Source organism: Leopardus geoffroyi, chromosome D3 (genome assembly GCF_018350155.1).
Source record: "Leopardus geoffroyi isolate Oge1 chromosome D3, O.geoffroyi_Oge1_pat1.0, whole genome shotgun sequence".
In the NCBI taxonomy this organism is placed as follows: domain Eukaryota; kingdom Metazoa; phylum Chordata; class Mammalia; order Carnivora; family Felidae; genus Leopardus; species Leopardus geoffroyi.
This window is the reverse complement of record NC_059339.1, coordinates 73,674,656-73,699,740: the sequence shown is the minus strand read 5'-3', so window position 1 is coordinate 73,699,740 and position 25,085 is coordinate 73,674,656. Positions and strand designations below refer to the sequence as shown.

Below are 25,085 nucleotides of genomic sequence, written 5' to 3'. Positions count from 1 at the left end.
AAAATGGGTTTTCCCAACTTAATGGTTCTCAAACTTGGCTGCCTTTAAAACTCCATGATGACCACACCCTATTTCACGTAAATCTGACTTCTGATGGTGAGACAAAAGCATTAGTATTTTTTTAATGCTCTCCAGATGATTCCAATGTACAGTCAAGTTTGAGAACCACCACACCATCTGTTAGCACTGAGACTCCTCACTGCCAGTGAATGATTCCTAATTTGAACAGCACGTGTAACCTCTAGTTTCACACTATAGCTAACAGGAGAGCAGAGTGGACCCCATTCATGAAGACATATCATCTCCTGAGACAGTGGCTGGTTGGGAAGATGGTTCCTTTCCCACCATAGGTGCCTGCCTCAGTGGACCCACCAGCTGCAGCCACGGGACAGTTGCTTTCCCTTATTACAAAAAGGGCACACCATCCTCTATGACAGCAGTCAATCTATCTTTTTTCTTTGTAAAGTTATGTGACATATGGAAAACGTTGAGTGTATATATGTAAATTGAAGCTTCAACTCTTAATGTCTCCACATGGAAAAAAGATATGGGTTTAAGCTAAAGAGATGAGCATTTAATAAGATGTTTTCCTAAGTTTTCAGACACTGGCCTAATAATCTTGCAAAATTGTGATCATTTTCCAGCTGGCTGCTGATTTGATGAAGTCTTGCCAAACTTGTCCTGCTTTGCTTCATTATCTGAGAAAGGGCATACTAATCAAAACATCTACCCACAAATTCTGCATCTCTGAAATGTGAGGAAGCCAAGGTAGATAGCATCTGTGGGCTTACATATCTATAAAAAAAGAATGAGCTTCATATTAACACAATTTTCTCACTTAAACCTAATGCTACGTAACTCAGAATGATGTAGTTCCAAAAGTCAAAAAAAAGATTAAAAAATCCAAGGCTTCTTTAGGAAAAGAATGTTGGCTGGTTGTTGTTTTAAATTATATTTAACAGGAAGCATTTTATGAGCTTAATAAATGCTGAAAAAGATTATATCTACAAAGAATGGAATTAGTCCAAAGAAAGTGCTTATTTATGTCAAACGTTCTTTCTGTATTACGTACCTGGTTATGTTAATTGAAATTTCTAGATGAGAATTTTATTTCTGCAATGTGTATAAAACTTCCATGTGTATAAAGCTTCAATGTGTATAAAGTAGAAAATACAGAATGCTATTACATGTGGTTCTTAACCCTTATGTGGTTGGAAAGAAAACAAATAACTGTTAAGTCTTTATATCTGGTAAGTTATTTGAAATGAGCTCTACAACAGAAAATCTATGGCTCTAAATTTAAAAGGTATTCAGGGGAGAGTGAAAAGCTCAGATAGCCCCCAAAATAAATAATCCAGTTAAAAATGGGCGAAGGCATGAATAGACATTTTTCCAAAGACATACAGATGTCCAGCAGACACATGAAAAGATGCTCATCAGCAGTCATCATCAGGGAAATACAAATGAAAACTATAATGAGGTATCACCTGACACCTGTCAGAATGGCTAAAATTAACACAGGAAACAACAGGCATTGGCAAGGATACAGAGAAAGAGGAACCCTCTTACACTGTTGTTGGGAATGAAAACTGGTGCAGCCATTCTGGAAAACAGTATGCAGTTTCCTCAAAAAGTTAAAAATAGAACCACCCTATGACCCAGAAATTGCATAACTAGGTATTTACCCAGTGGATACAAACATACCAATTCGAAGGGATACATGCACCTCGATTCCTATAGCAGCACTATCTCTGAGAGCCCAGTTATGGAAAGAGCCCAAATGTCCATCGACTGAAGAATGGATAAAGAAGATGTGGTGTGCGTGTGTGTGTGTGTGAATGTGTATATATATACACACACACACACACACACACACACACACACAAAGACACGGATGGAGCTCGAGAGTATTATGCTAAGCAAAATAAGTCAGAGAAAGACAGATACCATACGATTTCACTCATATCTGGAATTTAAGAAACAAAGCAAATAAACAGAGGGGGTGAAAAAAAGGCGAATCAAGAAACAGACTCTTAAGTATAGAGAACAAATGAGGGTTACTAGAGGGGAGGTAGGTGGGGGGATGGGTGAAATAAGTGATGGAGATTAAGGAGGGCATTTGTTGTGATGAGCACTGGGTGCTGTAAGTGATGCACCACTAAATCCCACACCCAAAGCTAATATTACACTCTATGTTAACTGACTGGAATTTAAATAAAAATTTGGAGGAAAAAAAAAGAAAAATTCATAAAGAGATGCAGGAGTGGGGACAGAAATAACCAGGAGGGCTTCGTGGAGGAGAGGAGATGTGGGCTGGACTCTGATGTGGGAAGGGAAGAGACAAAGACTGGGATAAGCAGGGTGCTCACGTCCTGGAGGCAGCAAGTTTACCCCATGCCACTGAATACAGCAAACGTGGCTTAGGTGGAAGCAGAAGAAGCATTCTGGGGGCCTTGGCTGATCAAGGTGGATTCGCAGATCAAGTGTTGACCGTGATGGGACGTAGGACACAGCTGTTGGAGGCCACAGCCCTGTGTTTAAAAGTTCAGTTTCAGCCATTTAGCCACCATGTGGCCGTGAGCAAATTACTTAACCCTGGATTGTTAGGGTCTGTACCTGCAGTTGGTTAAGTATGTAAAAACACCTGGCTTAACACAGTCAGTCATCACAAATTCCCCTTCTACTCTTGCCAAGAACTAGAGAACTACAAAAAGGAAAAAAGCGCTCTGACCAATGACACAGTATAACACAACCACAACGTAATTCATCAATTCATGTAGGTTACTTTGTAACTTAAAATGAAGTCCCCAAATTTCTCAGAACAAAGGTGGTGTAGAAATCTCAAGAAAAAGGCACAGCTACATTTTAAAGAACTGGTTTTACTTCTACTTGACAAAGCACGAGATTATTTCAGCTACTTTATCCCCTGCTGGAGCTCTGTTTAAAAATACAATATGTCAACAATGACTAATTACGGCTTTAATAAGCCTATTGTTTACTTCTTGGCAGTAGCCTAATCAATTGACCACTGTTTTAAACCCACCTAGCATTTTCCGATATAAAACATTTATAATTTTGTCTTTGACAACTTTCACCCCCAGCTGCTCCCAGTGAGAAAAGTCATCATTAGCACAAAGATGTTTACAGCTATGCCCTCCCCCCCGCCCCTCCGTCCCTGCTATCTGCTATTTAGGTGAATATTCAGGCCTCGTCAGAGCAGAGTAACAGGCAACTTAGTGCCTTGCTCAGAGCCCAGCAGGACAGAGTAGTTCTCCATTCGATAATCCTCTTTAACTTTAGGGTTGGTGAACATTTTTTGGATAATAACAATTTGGGGCTGAAAAAAGTCATGAAATATTCAACAGTGTGAGTGGTTTACCAAAATTATACTTATAAAAAGATTGCTACTCAGAATTCTGCATTCTGCGTTTGCCCATTTTTTTAACCGAGAAAGGGACTTTCATGTGGGAATATCCTCTCTTGCCTGTTCATATCCATAGTGACTGTTCTCACTGAGAAAGAATCATGACCTCAGCAAAGAAATGCCATGAGTTGGAGTTTTTTTTTTTTATAAACTAAGAATTGTTATAAGACAGTTCTTATGAAATTAGCTTTGCCTAAGTTTCCCAGATTTGTTCTAAGATGAGAGGAAACCATGCAGCAAGCTGCAGGAACACAGATTGGGTTATGTGGTCTCTGCAAAATCACCACCCTGGGTGCCCCCCCCCCACCCGCCCCCGCCCAAGGAAAAACATGATCACGTTTTCCATTACAGACTGACATTTTACTTTCTGGTATTTTTTAATGAAAGGACAAATATCATAATTCACTACATTAAGTCAAAATACGGAAAGGAAAATGTTAACATTTTAGTGGGAAAAATAATCACAGTAAGCTATCTGTCACCAAGAATACATTTGCTATATCTGACACTTTCCAGTTTATGGAAGGTCTGTGTGTCTCAAAGAAATTTGGGGAAATCAATCTACTTCCATAACATCAAAGAATGCTCTTCCTCTAACATTTCTACCAAATTTTAAAAAGGAAAATCCAAATATCTTTCTTTACTGTCTTGTTTCCTGAGGTTCCAGTAACAAGCAAAGGGTTTCTTTTAGCCAGCTATATTATTACGGCTAAAGTGAAAGTTTTCCTGCTGAACTCTGAGCCAATATGGGTAGGTATTATTATTATTACAATAAGAGGAAAAATTATGAAAGCTAAGTGCTTTGCATATTAAATTTCAGAAAGCTTCCAGTTACACTTAATAACAAAATAGAGAAGTTTCAGATTTGTTCTATCTCTATATTTCTGTTGACTTCATTAAGGTGAATATACCACTATATATGACTATTAGGGGGTTTATATTTCAGCATAAAGCTGGCTCTGCTCTTCTCTGATAATGTGACTCAGAGCTAATCTTCTCACTCATATTTACACGATGACAAACACAGACTAGCATTAAGTCCACTGTCTTTCCCCTAATTAAGCCAACGGTGGGACTAGAATATTATTCACCTTAAAATCCTTCAACATCATGTGAAAGAGTAGACTTTTCCTAGGGTCTAAAACAGAAACTAGTTTCATAAATCCAACTATAGGTAAGGTTTACTTATTGAAGAATCACAAAGATTAGCAAAAATATACTATATCTCATAGCAGGTGGGTTTACATTGTCTTAAGCAAAACAAATGAGTAGGATAAAATACGAAAATGAGTATAAGAATGCAGGCTGGAACATTTTTCTCCAGCGTAACAACACTGACTGGGTTGCATCCGTTATTAATTATAAAGGATCAGCAGGGTCATAATGAGCACAAATGTATGCATGCACACATGCACACGCTTGTGCACGCACGCACACGCACACACACACAGAGGCACACAAGCTCATCAAGCGTGAAAAGATCATGAGGCCTGTGCATACCACTCCCTAAAAGTCAGTCTTATATTTAACCTGATCTTGTCAGAAGATACGTCTGCTTTGAATGTTTATGGAGTAAGCCAGAAATATGTACAATTTACAATACAGATTACATAAAATCACATATTTGCATTTTTCAATACCCATAATTCAAAGCTGGAGAGTGAAGTCATCTTTTTTGTTGAGAGTTTGGTGCAATTTATCCAAAATGAAAATCTCCTCTGTCTGTAAAGAGCATGCTGAATACTTTGGAAAGGATTCCTAGGTCTCCTCACCTGGAAGTAAGGTGGTACTGATTTCCTGGAAGGACAGAAGAGGACAGAGGAGGGAGATCTTTGCACAAGGAGCCAGTGGAATATTAAGGCACAGCCTGTCATCAGTCTTGTTAAATCAACCCTGACAGATTCCCCAGGTGAGAGCTTCATGAGCCCAGGCATTAAATGTGACCCAGGGCGCTTCAAAGAAAAGATCAAAAAATTGCCTGGGGACTTGACATGTCAATGGCCTCTCTGATTCCTGCCTTTGATAAAAACTGGGACAGCAAACACATTTACAGAACCTCTGTATGTAGAACACTAAACCCAGAAGAAAGAAGGAAATAAAGGAAGAAAATGGAAATATATGAGATGATTTAGATACACTGAAAAAGCAACACTGAGGCATGAGGTGAAAACTTGAGAAAAGAATATGGGTTTTATAGTAAAAAATTGGCTTCACCATATATTTGAAGCACAGCTCCATTTATAAAGCAAGGATACTCATCTCCCCCAGGTTCATGCATTCACTCGCCCAACAAACATTTATTGGGCACCTATCATGTGCTGGGCACACAGAGTTTATTGCAGAAATTAAATGAAACGGCATAAAGTCTCCGCTATGTTACCAAGACAGCTATAACGGATCAAGCCACCCCATGTTCTCACCATAGGCCCAGTTGCCACTCCTATTCTGTTAACAGTGGCCCCCTTCATTCTTGAAAGGGTCTCCATTTGAACCAACCGCATGGTCACTACAGCTAATAAGAGTCTCCTAACTTGTCTTCACGCCTCCAGCTTTGCCTTTCCCCCATCCTTCTCCATATAACAAGCAATTTTTCCCTCAAATTATAGTCAGACAACATCATTTTCCTGCTTCACATTTTCCAATGGTATTCATCAAACTGAAAAAAAACCCAGAGTTCTTTTTCCTGCCTTACAATGCTGTATGACCTGGATGACTGTTCTCTATTCTCTCTTCTTTCAAGGAGCCACATTTCATCCTGTCTTAGGGTCTTTGCACTGGCTGTTTCCTCTGCCTATGCCCTTCCCCACCCCTGTCTCACAAACCGATTTCTTACTATCATTCGGTTCTCAGTTTAAATTTTTTTTTTCAATGTTTATTTATTTTTGGGACAGAGAGAGACAGAGCATGAACGGGGGAGGGGCAGAGAGAGAGGGAGACACAGAATCAGAAACAGGCTCCAGGCTCTGAGCCATCAGCCCAGAGCCAGACGCAGGGCTCGAACTCACAGACCGCGAGATCGTGACCTGGCTGAAGTCGGACGCTTAACCGACTGCGCCACCCAGGCGCCCCGCGGTTCTCAGTTTAAATGCTGCTTCTTCAGAGGGATCTTGTAGGGCCCCCAAAACTAAAGAAGGCTCCCATTCACTTTCTGTGGCATCGCTCTATTTTAATTTTTTTTCTAGCCCTTCTTCCCAGCTGGTATTTGTCTTCTTGATTATTATCACTCACTTTCCCATCTAGATTGCAAGCTCTGCGTGGGGAGAATCTGTGCATGCTTTGTTCACTTCGGAGCCTGGCTAAAAATACGTGTTCAACAAATGTATGCTGGAGACACGAATAAATGCCCTGTTTGATCTAATTTGTGTGGTTCTGTAATAAAGACAGCTGGTCTTGGAGAACTTTGGGTTGTGCAATAAAAACCCTGAACACTCTGTATAAGAAACAGTGTCTTTACCATCAGAGTTACCTTACATGTTGAATCAAAGAAGAAACAAATCTAAAACTCATAAGTACAAAGCTATAAAATTAAAGAACCCTGTGGGTGAGTATATAGTTTCCAACTCTACTAATAGTGGTTTTTAAGATAGCAAAGGCCTTAATACCTACCTCTGCTTCCTTGGTTTCAGACCGTGTCCAGTTAAAATACATAAGATTTTGAAGAGATGATAGAAAGGGCTTTATTTAAGTGCTTCAGGGTAAGATTACTGAAGAGGGAACCTCTTTTGGGATCCTAGACCAAGTCCAACGTGTGTGTGTGTGTGTGTGTGTGTGTGTGTGTGTGTGTGTAGGTTTCCCCATACCAACAAGCAATTCTCTGACACCAGTAGGGTATCTGAGAATTCAACTCGATTCTGACATTATACCTAGATTCCACAGGTAAAGAGCTCAGCCCCACTAGATAGTCCTCTACTTCCGACACCAACTGAAAGCCAAGGTTACCTGTGCTTCTAACTGCCCAGCTACAAACTGGAGGTTCCAATGACCACCCCCTCCCCAGTACAGATGCCAATTGCAAGCTCTCATTGTTACCTGTAGTTCCAGCCAAGTGGCTATAACCCACAATGCCTTCCTTAAGTTTTATTAATTTGCTCAAACAACTCGGGAAACTTGTTTACTCACTAGATTACTGATTTATTGCAAAGATTATTGAAGGTTACACATCAATAGTAGGATGAAGAGATACATAGGGCACAGCAGCAAGCAAAGAAGCTTCTGTCCTCATGGAGTTGGGGCCTGACATGGTGGCATGTGGAAATGTTCTGGCTCCCCAACCTGGAAACCCTCTGAACCCCCTCCTTTTGGGGTTTTTATGAAGGCTTCATTACTTAGGCATATTGATTAACTCATTGGCCAGTGGTGATTGATTCAGCCTCCAGCTCTTCTCCCCTACCCTGAAATCAGTAGGTGAGACTGAAAGTTCCAACCTTCTATCCATGGTTTGATCCCCTGGCAATAAACCCTCATCCCTTGACACTTTCCAAAAGTCACTTCATTAACATATACCCAGTTGTAATGGAAGGGAGTTTGTTATGAATACCAAGACCCCCATGTCACCTTGATGGCTCTGAAACTAGGACAGGAACTGAGAAGTAGAGACCAAATATTATGCCAAAAGATGCTCCATTGCTCTTATCCCTCAGGAAAGTCCAAGGGGTTTGGGAGCTGTGAGCCAGGAACTGCAGAGGAAGACCAAATATATCTGAGAAATATATTTTGGTCATCTGAATGATCAGATATATATATTTCTTACAAATCACAATATCACAGAATCTCATGCAAGAAAATTTGGGCTCAGATCCTCATGTCTACAATCTCAAATGTAAAGGTTTTTTGTTTGTTTGCTTGCTTGTTTTGAGAGAGAGGCAGAGAGAGAGCGAAAAAGAGATCATGCACACGGGGAGAGGGGCAGAAGAAGAGAGAAAATCTTAAGCAGGCCCCACACCCAGCACTGAGCCAGACTCACAGGGCTCAATCCTACAGACCATGAGATCATTACCTGAGCTCAAATCAAAAGTCAGGGGTTAAGCCACTGAGCCACCACTCAGGAGCCCCTGATCTGTAAAGTTCTTAATGATGCAACACATTATTTAAGATCTCACACGTTCATGATACACAATAAAAAATCTGTACTTCAAGAGAAAAAAATCATATTTTAAATGTAAAAAAATGGCTACTATTTCAAGAAGCCTGAAGAAAACATCACCATAGAATGCAAATACCTTACACTCCATGTCACCTGAAGGAGGAAGTTTGCTACTGAGTAACTGTTTGCTACTGTTTTTACCGTGGACTTGATTCTTAGAGGATATAAACTAATTGCTCAGTAAGAAACTGGAATCTGGAGGCAGGTCTGCCTGTGAACAAATTTCAGCTGTGTTGAATTCTCAGAACCTATATTATAAAGATTTTTAAGGAGGATTACAAAGTCTTTTACTCAATTCACCGGCTTTATTTTTCTGCCTCTACATTTTTTTTTTTTTTAAGGTTATGGTTAATCTTCCCTTCTGTGGTACAAAGGCAAACTTCCAGAAAACCTCTTATGTTTTCCCATATATATTTTGTGACAGTTGTTCTATAACAGTAGCATCTGTAGACAGTGTTTTTGAGGTGTACTGAAAGGCCTTCCTGAACCCCACATCTGCCCAGCCATGAAATCCAGCCCTCATGAAATCCTTAGGAAACAGATACTCCAAAGGATCTAGTGGAAGGATGTTAACAACTGTATTAGAGCAAGAAATCACCAAGGAGGTAATATATTAACTAGTTCACTCATTAGTATTCATTAGGTCGACTCACTAAACTCACTACCTCCCACAGTCACCTAAACTAAGTCTTCCAAGGCATGATTCCCCCCGCCCCCTGCAAAGGCAAGTTTTGATTAGTAGAGGACCTGGTAAAAAAGAGACACAGCATATTGTGTTGAATGACTAATGAAAAGGAGGTGAAGGCAGAATAAGGCATATTTGTATTAATGAAATTCCTGAATGGGAAAACAGAGAAGAAATTTAGCAAAATAAGGTCAATGGGCTGATGGCAAGTGGGCAGGGCTGGGGTATAAAGCCATGCTCCTCTCTCTCCTCAGAATCTTATTTCCAGCTGGCCCTAAACATGTCAAACCATTCTAAATATCTGTATTGTAACGGTTGAGCTCTTCGGATTCTAAAAGCTATTATAAATAATTAACTTAAGAAAACCACTCTGCCCTTTACCAGTGGCATTTAATTGAATCAATGATAATCTGTACTTTTGCTAATACATTAAGTCTGAAGCTACGTATTGAAACAAGATGCAATAAAATGGTGAGGAGTAAGGGGAAATTCCAAATTATTCAGCCAGAATTTATAATGACACACTTGTGTTACTGGATTCTAGATGTAAAAGAAGCAACAGGCAAAAGGCTACCAAAAAATTCAAATGAATGTCTGAAGAAAGATAAAGGGAGGTGAAAACATTAGAATGAGATAATAAAAGAGCTGGGCTGGACAAAGGGGAATTGTAGAAACTCCAACAAGAGTTGTATGTCATTCTGAGGTTATAAAGCTAGTCCTTCAGGGGTGCCTGAGTGGCTCAGTCAGTTAAGCATCAGACTCTTGGTTTCGGCTCAGCTCACATTCTCATGGTTAGTGAGTTTGAGCCCTGCATTAGGGTCTGTGCTGACAGCGTGGAGCCTGCTTGGGATTCTCTCTCTCTCCCTCTCTCTACCCCTCCCCCCACTCATGCTGTCTCTGTCTCCCTCAAAATAAATAAATAAACTTAAAAAAAAAAAACAAGTAAGTAGGAGCACCTGTGTGGCTCAGTTGGTTGAGCGTCCGACTTTGGCTCAGGTCATGATTTCACAGTTTGTGAGTTCAAGCCCCACATCAGGCTCTGTGCTGACAGCTCGGAGCCTGGAGCCTGCTTCAGATTCTGTGCCTCCCTCTCTCTTCCCCAACCCACTCGCATTCTGTCTCTGTCTCTCTCAAAAAAATAAACATTAAAAAAAATTTTTTTTAAAAAAACAAGTAAGTAAAGGCTAGTCTGTCCACCTAGAGCAGGCGCATTACCAGTAATGCACAGGAAGGGAACCCACTATGTAGCAAAGGACACATGATCATCATGCTTCTAAAAAAGACAAAATCAAGATATTTCAGATCAATTCATAAAGTTACCAAAATACTAAGAGAATTAATAAGACATTAAAAAGTTGACCTGGTTTCTATTTTCTTCCCTTCTTTTATAGTCTTTGTAGAAAACTTTACTTATAATTTCTTTGTTGCTGTCACAGCATTATTCTTTGGATGCTGGGCCAAAACCCAATTCCAAACTACTGGAATCACTCAAATTATGGTTTCATGGATTTCTTCTTCTTCTCCTCCTCCTCCTCCTCCTTCTCCTTCTTCTCCTCCTTCTTCTCCTTCTTCTTCTCCTTCGTCTCCTTTTTCCTCCTTCTCTTCCTCCTCTTCCTCTTCTTCTTCTTGTTCCTCTCCTCCTCCTCCTCCTCCTTCTTCTTTCTCTTCTGTTTTTTTAAGCACTCGCACTTGCCCCGGACTGTCAGGCAGCAAGTGCCCTCTGAACTTCACTGAACCTTAAGGAATTCTCTCTCATCTACTTTTTGCTAAATGTCAAGATTTCAAGGTTGGTTGGTCTTCTAAAGATGCTTCTGGATGAGTTGAAATGATCCAAATTCAGAGAACTTAATACCTCAGTGCAGCTCTGTAGTCTTGGAGTCCATGATAATTGTGCTTGGGTCCAGCTGCACTGATTTCCCTGCACTGCCCAACTACCCAGAACACAGTATATGCTCAGGTGTTTTGTTTTCTTTTTTTGATGTTTGTTTATTTATTTTGAGAGACAGAGAGTGCTAGTGGAGGAGAGGGGAAGAGAGAGAAAGAGAATCCCAAGCAGGATGCATGCTCAGCATGGAGCCTGATGTGGGGCTCGATTCCACAACCCTGGGATCATGAGCAGAAATCAACAAGTGTCTGACACTTAAAGGACAGAGCCACTCAGGCACACCAGCATGCACTCAGGTTTAAATTTTTTAAGTTTATTTATTGAGAGAGAGAGAGAGAACGCACACAAGCAGGGGAGGGGCAGTGAGAAGGAGAGACAGAATCCCAATCAGCCTCCATCAGCACAGAGTTGGATGCAGGGCTCAAACTCACAAACTGTCAGATCATGACCTGAACTGAAATCAAGAGTCTGACACTTAACCGACCGTGCCACCCAGGTGCCCCCATGCTCAGTTTTAAAAGAGAATGTCAGGACAGCGCAGCAAACATTTGCTGAACATCAACTATATGCAAGAGACTTTTCTAAGTGCTGTAAACACAGAGACACACACGAGTAGCTAAGCTGGGAACAGAATTTGGTTTCATCTCTCCTCCCCGGATCTGTCCCTCAAAAGATATCATTATCAGGAAAAGATCTTGAAACAGATACTCACATTGTGTCCTCTGTGACAGTAACTAGAATGGTTTTGTGGTCTGTCTCTACATCATGCATTCCATAAAACACATCTACAAAGGGGGAGAAAGAAAATATTTGGGATATGCGGGAGTAGACATCCACCCCTCGTTTTAATTCAGTCCTTTCATTTACACATGAAGACATGGGTATGATATACACACACTTCAAGCAGAATAAGATTTCTTAGCAAGAAACACTGCTTCCTTTCCCCCTAAGTCACATAATTATGTCTGTTCAAGTCTTTTTCATAAGCCCTTCATGCTCAGGTGACTCAAGGCAGATGAACCAACAAGCACAAAATCCAGAACTACCTTGTAAAGGATTTATAGAGATGAAAGAAACTTGAACCCCAAGGAATTTTACCTGTTCAGTTTCTCTCAGCTGGTTCTCTCTAGCAGGCATTTTAGCGGAGATAGTTGTCCGCTGAGAAACAGAAACAGCTGTTCTGAATTGTTTTCCAAATTAAAAATTGGCATTTCTGAATAGTGTTAAGAAAAGTGGAATCTCAAAGTTAGGTCAGATTGAGATGTGACCCTAACAAGACTTTGGGGTCAGACATGGCTCAAATTCCTTTCCTCTAATTACCAGCTGTGTAGTTTGAATAATTATTTAACCTGGCTCTCACATCCCTCCTGTGGAAATGGGGTCATACAGTATGTGTAAAGCACCTGGTTAGCCAATGGGGAGACACTGACTAGGTGAAAATGATCTCGGTATAAAGCACTATCAGCAACAATTTCTTTGGAATCTTTGCATTTCTTTGTAATTACTGTGGCAATTGCAAACATTAATAATATTTCTCATTTTGCGACTGCGGTAAAGGACTCTGGAATGCCTTGGGCCCTATGAAAAAGTGAAAATATAGCATAAAATGTAATGTTCTAAAGAGTTTACCATTTAAGAACTGCTTTGTGAATGATCACCCAAATATATTAGGTAAAGACACGGGTATGCAGTATGTATTTATCAAAACTCATTGAACTGTGTACTTGAAATGGGTGCATTTTTCACTGTGGGGTAAATTATCCCTCAGTCGAAGACAATCACTGGGGGGGAAAAAAGGTGCTGTTGCCTGAGTACAATCCTGAATGATGTTGATGAACTATTCTGGAGTGTGTGATTTGGGGGCAGAGACTTCTAAAACCATCTCAGAGGGTTCTAATGTGAGAAAAAATAAATAAAAAATAAAAAGACAAATAAGCTGCTAAACAGCATGACGAGTAAAGAGCATGCCAGAGTTAGCAAATACTATTCAGGACACTCAGTTAAATTGGAATTTGGAATTAAAAAATAATGTTTTAGTAGTGTAAGTGCATCACAAATACTGTACATTTAACTGGATGTCATGTGTCTCATCCGGCAACTGAACAGTATGATAAATTTGGTGCAAAAAAAAAGGAGAAAGAAGAAAATATGTATCCAAGTGTTTAATTAGACATGTATAAAATGGATTTTGAAGTTTTGCTTCTGGGAGGGGGAACTAGATAGGAGGCAAGGAAGGGAAGGATACTTTTCACCGTACACTTTTTGTGCCTTTTAAATTCTGAACCATATGAAAGTATTAAAATATTTTTAAAACAAATAGAATTATAAAAATTAAAAATAATTTCTAAGGGGAGCGAAGAATCAATATAGGGAGGCATAACCAATACATATGATACACTTAGAAAACAAAAGTGATAGGAATCTGTCAAAACACTTTATTCTATTAGACTCTGGTTTTTCAGTGTAGGCATAAATAGAATTCATAGTAACAATCACTTGTTGAGTTGCCAGATTATAATTGGAATTAATATTGGCAGCCTCCTGTTGAGTTGCTGTTACGCTAAGCACTTTACATACTTTAGCTAATTTAATCCTCAGAATAACCCTCGGGGGTTTTGCAAAGGAAAAGGCTGAAACTCAGAAAGGTTAATTAATTTGCCCAAATCACACAACGAATGATTGGCAGCCCTGGGGTTTGAATCCAGGTCGGTCAGAATCCACAGCTTGTTGCTTTTAAACACAAGACAATTACTGTACTGTCTTCCAGCATGTTGATTCCCAAAGTCAGGAAATTTGCAGTTGGACATGAAAATCAATGCAAAAAGGAAGAGCAATGAATGCACACTTCATATATCAGCGTGAGGCACCAAGCTATGAAACACAACACCCTGGGAACTATTTCCTTTTTTAAGTAAATATACGGTTACACCTCACTTCAGGCAATGCTTGTGGTCCTGGACGGTCGTTTATAAATGAGATTTATGCAAATGCAATCGTATTTAGAGTAAAACTGGAAGTCTGCTTTTTAAACAAAGTGTGTAAAATATGACTGAACTCAATTCCGTTGTTTTGGGGCAGGGCACAAAATCGGATAGCCTAAGAGTTTGCTAATCGTCCTTCAGAGCTGGGATATTAATATAAAACATGACTGACAGTTAACGTGTGGAGAGGCTACTTCGCTAAATTACAAAGGATTTAGTCAGTTAAATTAAATCTCTAACTTGAGGCTACCGTTAGCTAATTTAGTGTTCAGAAAGCATGAGTATGGGGCGCCTGGGTGGCTCAGTTGGTTGAGCATCCGACTTCAGCTCAGGCCACGACCTCACGGTTCACGAGGTCAAGCCCTGTGTCGGGCTCTGTGCTGACGGCTCAGAGCCTGGAAGCCTGATTCGGATTCTGTGTCTCTCTCTCTCTCTCTCTGCCCCTCCCCCACTTGTACTCTATCTCTTTCTCAAAAATAAATAAAAACATTAAAAATTTTTTTAAAAAAGCATGAGTAAATATTTATTATGGAGAAGCAGAACGCCACTTAACTTATCAAACTCGTACTTTTATCATAGCTTATCAGAGACAGGAATATGCTAGAGGACTATTTAGTTTTCTATTGTGAATTGTTTTTACGAAATTTCCCCCGAATCTATTCTGTACACATCTTACACGTTCCCATGATCTGCCTTGTTTAGATGGCAATGTGTAGGAAGTGGGGGAGGAAAGGGTTTATCTGTTAGAATTGATGATCAAAGGCAAATTAATATTTCAAGAGTCTTTAAAATTAATAATTTCATAAACAGTTGACCAAAAGCTATCCTTCTTAAGATGAGAGCCACAGACTTGCCAGGATTTCTGTCAGAGGTTGGGATGGGCGTGGTGTAAGGCAGGTAACTGTCCCCCCCAGCCCAAGGGCAACGAGAGCATCGCCCTGAGGTTAAGGCAACACTTGACCTCCCCATGTTCAAACTTTGCGCTTTCCATATTACATCAACTCTTCTGAGCACCCAGTATTATGATTCTTAATTCAGAAAAAATCAACTCAGGAATGATCATTCAAAGCCGTATCCAGAGATGTTGTTGGCCAGGCAATAGCTCCATTTGTCAATGTTGGTTGCCATCTCGGTAGAGCAGTATTTGTGCCATCATCTAACAATCTATTTTCCTCTTTATTCCCTATAAATGGGAGCACTTTCTTTGAAAGAACAAAATGAAAGAATGTGTACAAAATGCTAGATCTACACCATCAACGATTTTATCTAAATAGCTATGAGTAATTGAAGATTTTATATTACTTTCAGTTCCCTGGAAACAGACAGCTTTCCACCTCCTCAACCCTTACCATCCCATACCATACTGTGAAATTTATTTATTTTTTACATTTATACATATTTGATTCAGTACATCTTTTCCAGAATGCATTACATTCTGGTAAGGGACTTCCAGTACTTAATCCGCATAAAACTCGTGTTATTTCCAATAAATCAAATTGTTTCTCCATTTGATTATATTTGTTATATGTAATTGAATCAATGGGGTTTTTTTTTGTTTACTCTTCTTCATTTTAAAAATAGGGTAATTGAATTGTTTACATCATTTATAAACTATGATGGTTAAAAAATGTTTTCCTTCAGTTTTCCAAACCTCTTGTTTTTCCCCCCTGTAAGTCAATAGCCTATTGTTACCTAAATGTGTCCTTACCTAGAGTCTGGGGAAATACATGTACGTTTATTTATAAATAAGTTTTATTTTAACATTTCTTTACTCACTATTTGAGCCTATACTTTATAACTCTCTCCAAATTTTATCAGAAAAGTCTTAGCACCAGTGGTAAGATGAATTAGTAAGTAAAAGTGAGCACCGATATTTAAAAAAGACAGGCTTACAAGGCCAATTTCAGGTATATCTAACCTCATAATCAACGTGATATTTCTAATTAACATCGTGTTCTTAGCTGGAGTAGTCTAGGATGGGTCGGAGGCCATAGCCTTCAACATTTCCATGTTGACTCTCTAATCCACAGGTAAATAAATACATATTGTTCTCTTTCTACAGTGATTTTAGAAGCACAAAAACAACATCCTGCTCAAACATACCTCTTCCTCCAATTTACTAGGAAACTGGGTAATTCTGCCATTACAATAATTTTATCTGAACTTCTTAAAAAATGTAAATGTCAGCAAAACATGTGTGATAGTACCACATCCCAGTAACACACAGAACTTTAGATCCCCAGGGAAATCCTTCAGAGAACGAGATAGGATTAGTGTCTCAGACTTTTTTATTGCCAATATAAAAGCAATCATATAAAATCTATTTCTACATTATTTACAAAACTATAATTAAAAACATTATCCATAATGGGCTTTGTGCGGTAAAGTTACTATTAGAACAATGATAGAAAAAGACACGTGTCTCTCCCAATAAACTGATACACTTTCTTTAATCCAATAAGAAAAGCTATGGTACTCATTATTTGTGTTTGTTTCTGTTACCTCGAAGATCAGAATTCAGTTTTTTTTTTTCCTTAATGTTTAAATGATCAAAGGTGCCCTGCTTAAACTACCTTACCTCTCTCTACTTGTCAACTACAGAACTCTGTTCTTGTCTTTTCTATTCCTTTAGCTACTGCACTAAACTTTACTGCAGTAAACTGTTCCTTTAGTGCACTAAACTATTGCACTCCTTCTGTGGGAGGAAGTAAACCCAGCTGATTCTCTTACTTCATGGTAGTTTTATTCTATAAAGTCACTGCAAATACTGATTTAGTGAACACTGAGCCATTTTTCCCAGGGGAAACACAGGATAAACTTCCCGTGAGCCTCTGGTCCCAATATTTCATCACCTGAGCAATTTAAACCTCATTTTATGTGTATTTCTGTTAAGGACACCTTACTTAATATTACTGTTGATTCATAAACATTGAACTCAGGACCAATAGCACTATAACTCATGCCTGGGTGAAGCTTATCTGATGCATATATTTTCTTCATAAGGCACATTACAGCCTCCCTGCACTTAAGAGCACTAATCACTTCAGTAATATGCTCGGGGCACATTTTAAACAGAAAAACTACTACCTAAAAGCACAAAAATGGGGAAAATATGGCACTAAATAAACTGTGAAAAGGACACTTGTTTACAGTATGAGAAACTGAAAGGTAGGAAACTGAAACAAGAAAGTAGAGTGTCCACTCGTTTGACCTCACCTGGGAACAAGCACATCAGGAGACTCAAAATTTTCCCCATGTCTATGCATGCTTGTGAACGACTACAAAAAACACCGGGAGTATTGACATCTTGGAGTTAAAAATAAATTTCAGCTAGCGGGAAAATGGACAAATAGACAACTGGCAAATTGTGAGGATTCGTTATATGACTTCCCCAAATTAACACTATTATATTTTGGCCAATTAGCGCATTAGACACCATTAGAATATCAGATTATGGAGTAGAAAGGAGGGGCCTGAGAGTATGGGGACCAGGGACAGGTACACTTTGATTATCTTGTGGGAATGAGAGAAAGGTTAGAGCAAAGGCAGGAGGAGCAGATCCCAGGGGAGCAGCCAGGGAGCCCCACGAGGGACTCAGGTCCCTGAGACAAGGATAGGAGAAGTATGGTGAGCCTGAAATGAACATAGCATTAACCTATTTCACAACTGTACTTTTTTTCCTATCGCAGTGACCCTTTTATTATACCCATAATTGCTTAGCCAGGGGAAGTCATGGGGACTTCTTTTCTCCCCCAATAGATTCCTACCCCAAACTTAGAAAAATGTGTCAGGCCATATGACCAAGTATTGTAATGTGAATATGTCTGAGGGTAAAGAGGCCTAATACATAATGTGCTGATTTGGGCCAAATTGTTAGTTAAAGCTGTAATACCTGGTTCTCAGGGGGAGACTCCTCTTTCTAGTTGATATTAAACTCAGAACAGCCACTCCCATCTTCCCCAATGATACCAGTATAAAGACACACACACACACATACACACACACTAGGTAAAAACTGGTAGAAAGGCAGGTTGGGAAAGTTCCTTGTGAATTTTGTAGGACTAGCAATAAAGCATATCAGTCTGTCCAAGTAGGATGCTGCACACAGTAGGCCCTCCAGGGGTCAACTATGTTAGAAGTATCTCTAAATTAAAACTAATTAGCTCACGAAGTGAAAATTCAGTCTGGTTTTCCATCTCTACTTGGCTTATCACCAACAGTAATAAACCCTCTTGGATCTTTCATTCACTGAAAAAATTACTGGGAATATTTGCACCAGCCAGCCCTGTAGATATTTCAACTGCAGCCATCTGTCATGGTTTATGACTAGGTCAGTGTCTTTTTCTATAAGGTTATTTCTTGTGCAAAATATTGATATATATTAAACCTATATTCGTACCTGGGTTTTATTCACGAACTTGGCTTGGTTCTTGCAGTCACACCCTTGTTATTTCAGACCCAGCCCTGATTATTATGACACTGCAGCCATCGCCCGGCTTTCCTTCTAGTTCTGTGGCACTTGCACTTCCTGTCCTTCATTTGGACTGTGGCCCTAAACCTATTTGGATGGGCAATTTACATACAGATCCCAGCATATGAGGGATGGTTGCTCTAATAGTCACAGTTTTAAAAACTATTTTAATCTTGATTACCTGAAAAGGAAGAAACGTGGATAGCTCGGTTTGGTCAACGTTTATAGACTTTGAAGAAACATTTCAAGGAAGACTTCATCATTTACAACATTTACATTTCAGAAGAACAGAAATAATAGAAATGGAAATAATAGACATGTCGTTACCGTACGGTATTGTAACATGTTGGAATCAAGTACACTGAGCTGAAGCTTAGGATGCGTCTGATTTCCAAATAAGCCATTTTTTTCTGCTTTTTTGCAAGGTAGTTTAACATTGGTCCCCTGGCTCTGCTGATATGCAGCAGGCACACCGCTGTGGCTTCAATGTTCCTATTATTCTCCCTGGTCAGCAGGTGTCATGCTAGCTGTTCAATGTGTTCAGCATTATACCTAGTCCCTGGGGAACCAGGAGAGGACACAAGAGAGTGAATATGACTACATCCCTGATGCTATTTTTAAAACTACTTCACGTGCAAGTTCTCTTATCAGAAGCACATTTTTAATATAAGGTAGCTTAGAGGCACGTGGGTGGCTCAGTCAGTTAAGCGTCCTACTCTTAATTTTGACTCAGGTCATGATCTCATGGTTCCTTGAGTTCAAGTCCCGTGTCTTGATATTCTCTCTCTTTCCCTCTCTCTCTTCCTCTCCTCTGCTCACTCTCTCTCTCTCTCAAAAATAAATAAGTAAACTTAAAAAAAATTTTAATTAAGGTAATTTAGCACTACTAAAACAAATTTCCTTAAAAAACTAAAATTATAGGTATACTATTACCACAAAGCTTTAATAAATATGAAATACAAATATTTAAGTATATTAAATAAAGATATTAAATACTAAATAGGAATATTAAAATATAAAATATTTAAACACTGTACATGGTGCTAATTTATTTTAGTGCCTTTCTGAACCTCAACCATCAGAAAAACCTGTAGCACAAATTCTGGGCAGATTAAGCTACTTGCTGACATAATCCCCAGGGACAAATGGTGTAAGTAAATCTGAGGGACAGTGATTATTAACTTTATAGAGGTTTACAGTTTCTGTTCATTAAAATATAATACAAAAGCATGAATTGAAGATACTTAACAACAAATATTTTTGCCTGAAACTAGCAAATCTAAGGTAAAATTGTTGCAGCAAACCCCCCAGACTAAGAATATATTTTAAATAGGCATTTTTCTCTTAAAAGCAAAAGATAAAACCTAACAGCGATAAATATCTTAAACTAAAAAAAAAAAAAAATCTTAAACTATACTGTGATCAGTGGTTGGATTTCGGCTTGGACCCATACCATAGGAAAAACAATTTCTACCTATCCTATTTCTATGTTCCGAATGGTTATTTTCTTTGTCTTTATTGGTATTATCATCTAAGCTTAGATGGATTTGGACTGTCCTCATAAATCACATTATACCTAAAAATTAGTTGAAAGTAGCTATCTAAATTTCCATTCAAACATAAAGTTTTATAGGCCTATTTTTCTGAAAAATAGTTCAAAAACTCATGTCATTAAGAAGAGACTGGAAACGAATTCAGTGCACTTGATAAAGTGTTCTAGTAGTTCTGCCAAAAAAAAAAAAAATCCCATAAAATCCTTCTAAAAATTCCTGTAGTTATCTGACCTAGGTTTTTCTTATGGCGGAATAAATAGAAGTCTGCCGGCATAATCCTTTCTACGACAAGTGGGTCAACAACTTCCATGTCAGTTTTCTAAATTTCACTGACTTGAAACTATTATTTGGAGATAAGCCAAGTACAGATAGAACACCAGGTCCAAATTTTCCCACGATGAACTAATTAGTTTACTTTAAGGCTATTTCTTATATAGCTGCCTTTTGCTACCAGGCATCTGACCTATCTTGTTGCTTGACCACATTTCCAAATGTGTTAATGTGGCAAATAAGGGACGCTGTTTTGCTTCCTATAATCAATAGGTGTATTTTTATCTCTAAGGAAAGTCAAACTGTTATCTTTGTAGTTCCTGTGAATTGTTTAAATCTTCAATTCTGAACCATTTTATTTTATGTAATAAGTCTGTTTTTCTAGACTGACAGGTTAGAAATTGGACTGAATAGTATACTGGCATCTATTTCTGTGGATAACAACTCAGGGGGCAGTAATGGTTTTAACGGTCACTCTAAAGTTACCAAGATGCAATCAACCGAGAGATCTTTGGTATTACGTATCTAAAACGTTGGCCATTTAGTTTGCAGTTGTGGGCCTGGACCTGTTTAGAGATTGTACAGCCGCTCACAAGCCTATCTCTTAACACTAGCAGCTGGCTAAGTTTGGCTCATAAAAATGCTATCATTCCTGATGGAAAAATGCTTAGGCTGGTTAATCAATTACAATGACTTTAGTCTGCAGACTAACCACGGTGTCTGCCAGCTGACCACCTGAGTCTACTTACATACATTTGTAATGTTTACCCATGAGACAGGAAACCAAGAACTTACTGTCAAGAGTACACAATCGGAGTGTGCAGTCAGTTCAGCATCCGACTCCTAAGCATCTTGGCTCAGGTCATAATCTCAGCTCAGATAGTGATCTTACAGTTAGTGAGTTTAAGCCCTGCATCAGGCTCTGAGATGATGGTGCAGAGCCTGATTGGGATTCTGTCTCTCCTTCTCTCTGTCCTCCCCCACTTGTGCTCTCTCTCTCAAAAATAAATAAACAAACAAATGTTTAAAGAATACACACTCAAGTGTTATGGACAGCAATGGTGAGCAGGCCTCAAACTCTATTAAAAGAATTCCCTTCCTGAGGATTGACTTAGGAGACTCTGTAGAAGGACACCAATGACCATTTCTACAAAAGGACATTGACTGTATTTTCAGAACTGCCGATCTGAACACTTATCTAACCCAGGGTCTGCCCTTAATAATGGAAGATTTTAGGGGCACCTGGGTGGCTCAGTTGGTTAAGTGTCCAACTTCAGCTAAGGTCATGATCTCACGGTTCGTGAGTTCGAGCCCCACATCAGGCTCTGTGCTGACAGCTCAGAGCCTGGAGCCTGCTTCAGATTCTATGTCTCCCTCTCTCTCTGCCTCTCTCTCTTTCTCTCTCTCTTAAAAATAAATAAACATTTAAAAAAATGGTAGCTGCTCCAGGATTTCTAGGCCATAGCATCACCATCCACTTGGGCCACATTAGTTTTTATTTATAAAGTTCGTTTTTGCCCCAAATCATTCCCCTACAATACTATTCTTAAGCCTGCAACTTCTAACATTAGGTTTGCCTTTGGATTTTTGCTACATAAAGTAAATATGCTCACTGGGCAGAGTAATTCATTAGCTGTTTTCGGTCATACCTACATTAACAAAAATTCAATCATCAGAAAGACTGGTCAACAAGCCATTAATTTCCCATCTTGGAAGCAACAAACTATCAAAACAGAGAAAGATGGACTCTGAGATAAAGTTCTGACAAGGAATAATTTTCCCCTTGACTTGTACTAAAAAGAAAGTTCTTTGCTCCACTTTCAATGAGTGTCAAAGAAAAAAAGACTCAAGCAGACAATTTTACCTCTATGACAAAATAGACTGTAATAAAATTTTTTGTCCAGATAGGAGTTTAGGGGCCATAGGGAAAACCTGGCTTTATAAAAAGCCTCCTTATTTCCAATTATATAGGAGAAGCTGAGAATATATCATTTCTCTAAAATGTCTGCAAAAAAGAATCTTTCATTTCTTTCTTAATAAAGCTTCAGGACAAAAGCAACTATTCTTAAGAACGTTATGGATTTACCTTAGACACCTTGCTATAGTGTAAATGTACTTCTGGCAACTCAACACTGGAATGATTATGATAAAAATATTTACTCTCCTTTTTAAATCTAGCCCCAATTCATTTCAGATCCAGTTAAACAGGGTAATTTTAAAGTAACAGGAATAAAGTGATATTTGCCGCTTAAAAAAAAATGATATGGAAGCAACCCCATGTTCATCATAGATGAATGGCTAAAGAAGATGAACTGTGTATATATAACAAAATATTACCCCAGTCATTAAAAAGGATGAAATCTTGCCATTTGAGACAACATGGATGGGCCTGGAGGGTACAATACTAAGTAAAAGAAAGAAGTCAGTCAGAGAAAGACAAATACCATATAATTTCACTCAGATGTGGAATTTAAGAAAAAAAAAAAAAAACCTAATGAACAAAGAAAAAGAAGAGACAAAGAAAACAGATTCTTAAATACAGAGACCGACTAAACTGACAGTTGCCGGAGGGGAGGCGGGTGGGGGGAATGGGTGAAATAGATAAAGGGGATAAAGAGTATACTTACCTTGATGAGCTCTGAGTAATGTATAGAACTGTGGGGTCATTATATGATACACCTGAAACTAACAGAACACTGTATATTAAATATATTTGAATAAAAATAAAATTAAAATTGAAAAAAGGTATTATTCAAGAGCCAGTCTACTCTGTAGACTTTTCTTCATGAGTGCTGGATTTGATATATGTTCTTAGTATCTGGGAGCACGAGAGAGTACATCAGGCCAGGAGAAAAACCCTTAATAGATAAAAAATTTCACTTCTGCCTTTATAATACCCTTTTCCATGGCACCCTGTGGTTTGGAGACCTCACTGTCACCCACATCGAGTTCAATTTTGTCTCTAAATCGTTCATTCCTTGGGCTAATTTTGGCAATTGTGTTAAAAGGAACCAGACTCATAAAGATTATGGCTAGGATGGGAGACATGTTTGTTTACTTTAACCTTCTTTTGTCTTTTTCATATATTGGCATCTATACTGTCTAAATGCCTGAAATCTTCACACGACATGTGTAAAACAATTATCCCAAACAGAAAGCAGTCGTAAGAAAAAAGTAGAATTTGCAAAACTGTGCCCATTAAAATGAAAATGATCAAGCTTTTGATATTCTTACACAGTGACCCAGATTTGAAAACTGGTGCATTCAATGAAGGCATTCCTTAGGTGGTAATATTTCAAACTGAAAATGATGGTGGTTGTTGTCAGTCTTTAATCAAGGACTCATTATCAACGCAAATTTTCACCCTCGACGACGGTATCAGAGTCATAATTGATAGTGATCTGCAAAGGTCCATTGTGAGTTACAGCTTTTACGAAAAACACATTTTTCCAGAACTTGGTGTCGGAAATGATTTATCCGTAACAAAGAACACTTTACATACCTGAAATCCAGAAGGTATGGAGATAACACCTCAACTGGACAAGTGAGCATGAAGAATGCTGTCATACTGATTACTTAATACTCAGAAATACTTGAAATGGAGACAGGCAGTCATATGGTAGTACAAAGAATGTTTTTAAATGTAATAAAAATATTCCCAGACTTTTTCAAACAGTGAACTGGAAACCCTATTATCATGGGGTTGGAGATGGATGGGAAAGGGGAGGTAGGAGAGAAAGAATAACTCTCCCTAAAACTTGGTCAATCATTTGCCATATATTTACATTTGACAATATTTTGCATACTGTTGCAAATTGCAAGAGTAATCATAACTAGAGAATTATTCTTTTAGAACATCAGGATGTATTTTATGTTTTGGTAGGTAGATCTTGAGATTAAATGTGTCATAAGTTCAGTCACAGCCGAGCTAAAAGAAAGCTACCTTAAAAAATGAAGAAATGGGAAATAATTTGTTTTAAAATTGCTATTGGCTGGCTATCAGTTATTACAGCATGATGTTAATGAGCCAAAATCAATAGATTCAATCCCTTTAGAGTTCTGTTAAGTCTTCCATTCTCTCTACTAGAACACATTCCTAACGAGATAGGAGTCATTTTTCACAAGGTGGGGCCGGGAGAGAATACAGAACGGAATTACAGAAAAAGGAAGTGTTACTTGAAGCGATTGCCTGACAAAAAGGGATAATGATGCCGTCTTCATAAACTAATAGCTAAAGGCAAATTTAAGATATTCTTCCGGTTTAACAATGATAAAAATGATGATAAATATATATAGTTAGATGTAATCTTACATTTCCCTTAAGTCTTTTCAGAACACACATACCTTTATTAGTCAAAGCTGATGAGTGCTTATGGAAACAGAAGAAAATCATGAGTCCTATGTTACAGCTACTACTTCTCCCTGAGGGATGGCACCTGGTCCTGTGGATTAGCAACATTTTCCAGCCGCTGTCAGCAGCCTGACCTCTCCCAGGAGGTTCAGATTCTGGAAGCCATTTCCTTGAACGTATCAAACTGAACGACCACAGCTACCCCAAGTGTAGTATGTCTTTCTCCCCCAACCTGCTTCATCTTTTTTATACTTAATTTCAGTTTGGGGGGCCACTATTCATTGTTCTCTTACCTCAAAACCAGCAATTGAGACTTTATAAA

The 25,085-nt window shown here is 38.7% G+C and overlaps 1 protein-coding gene across 5 annotated transcripts in view; it reads right to left on the bottom strand.

Moving 5' to 3' along the window:
• Positions 1-25,085, bottom strand: part of RAB27B (RAB27B, member RAS oncogene family) — a 141,860-nt gene that overhangs the window by 19,675 nt on the left and 97,100 nt on the right. The window contains exon 2 of one of the 5 annotated variants that reach the window (XM_045456860.1): positions 11,850-11,922. The exons of the other annotated variants lie outside the window; for them this stretch is intronic. Coding sequence (XP_045312816.1) covers positions 11,850-11,908 — 59 coding nt within the window. The 5' untranslated portion in view covers positions 11,909-11,922. The remainder of the gene's footprint in view (positions 1-11,849; positions 11,923-25,085) is intronic. 5 annotated transcript variants of the gene reach the window in all.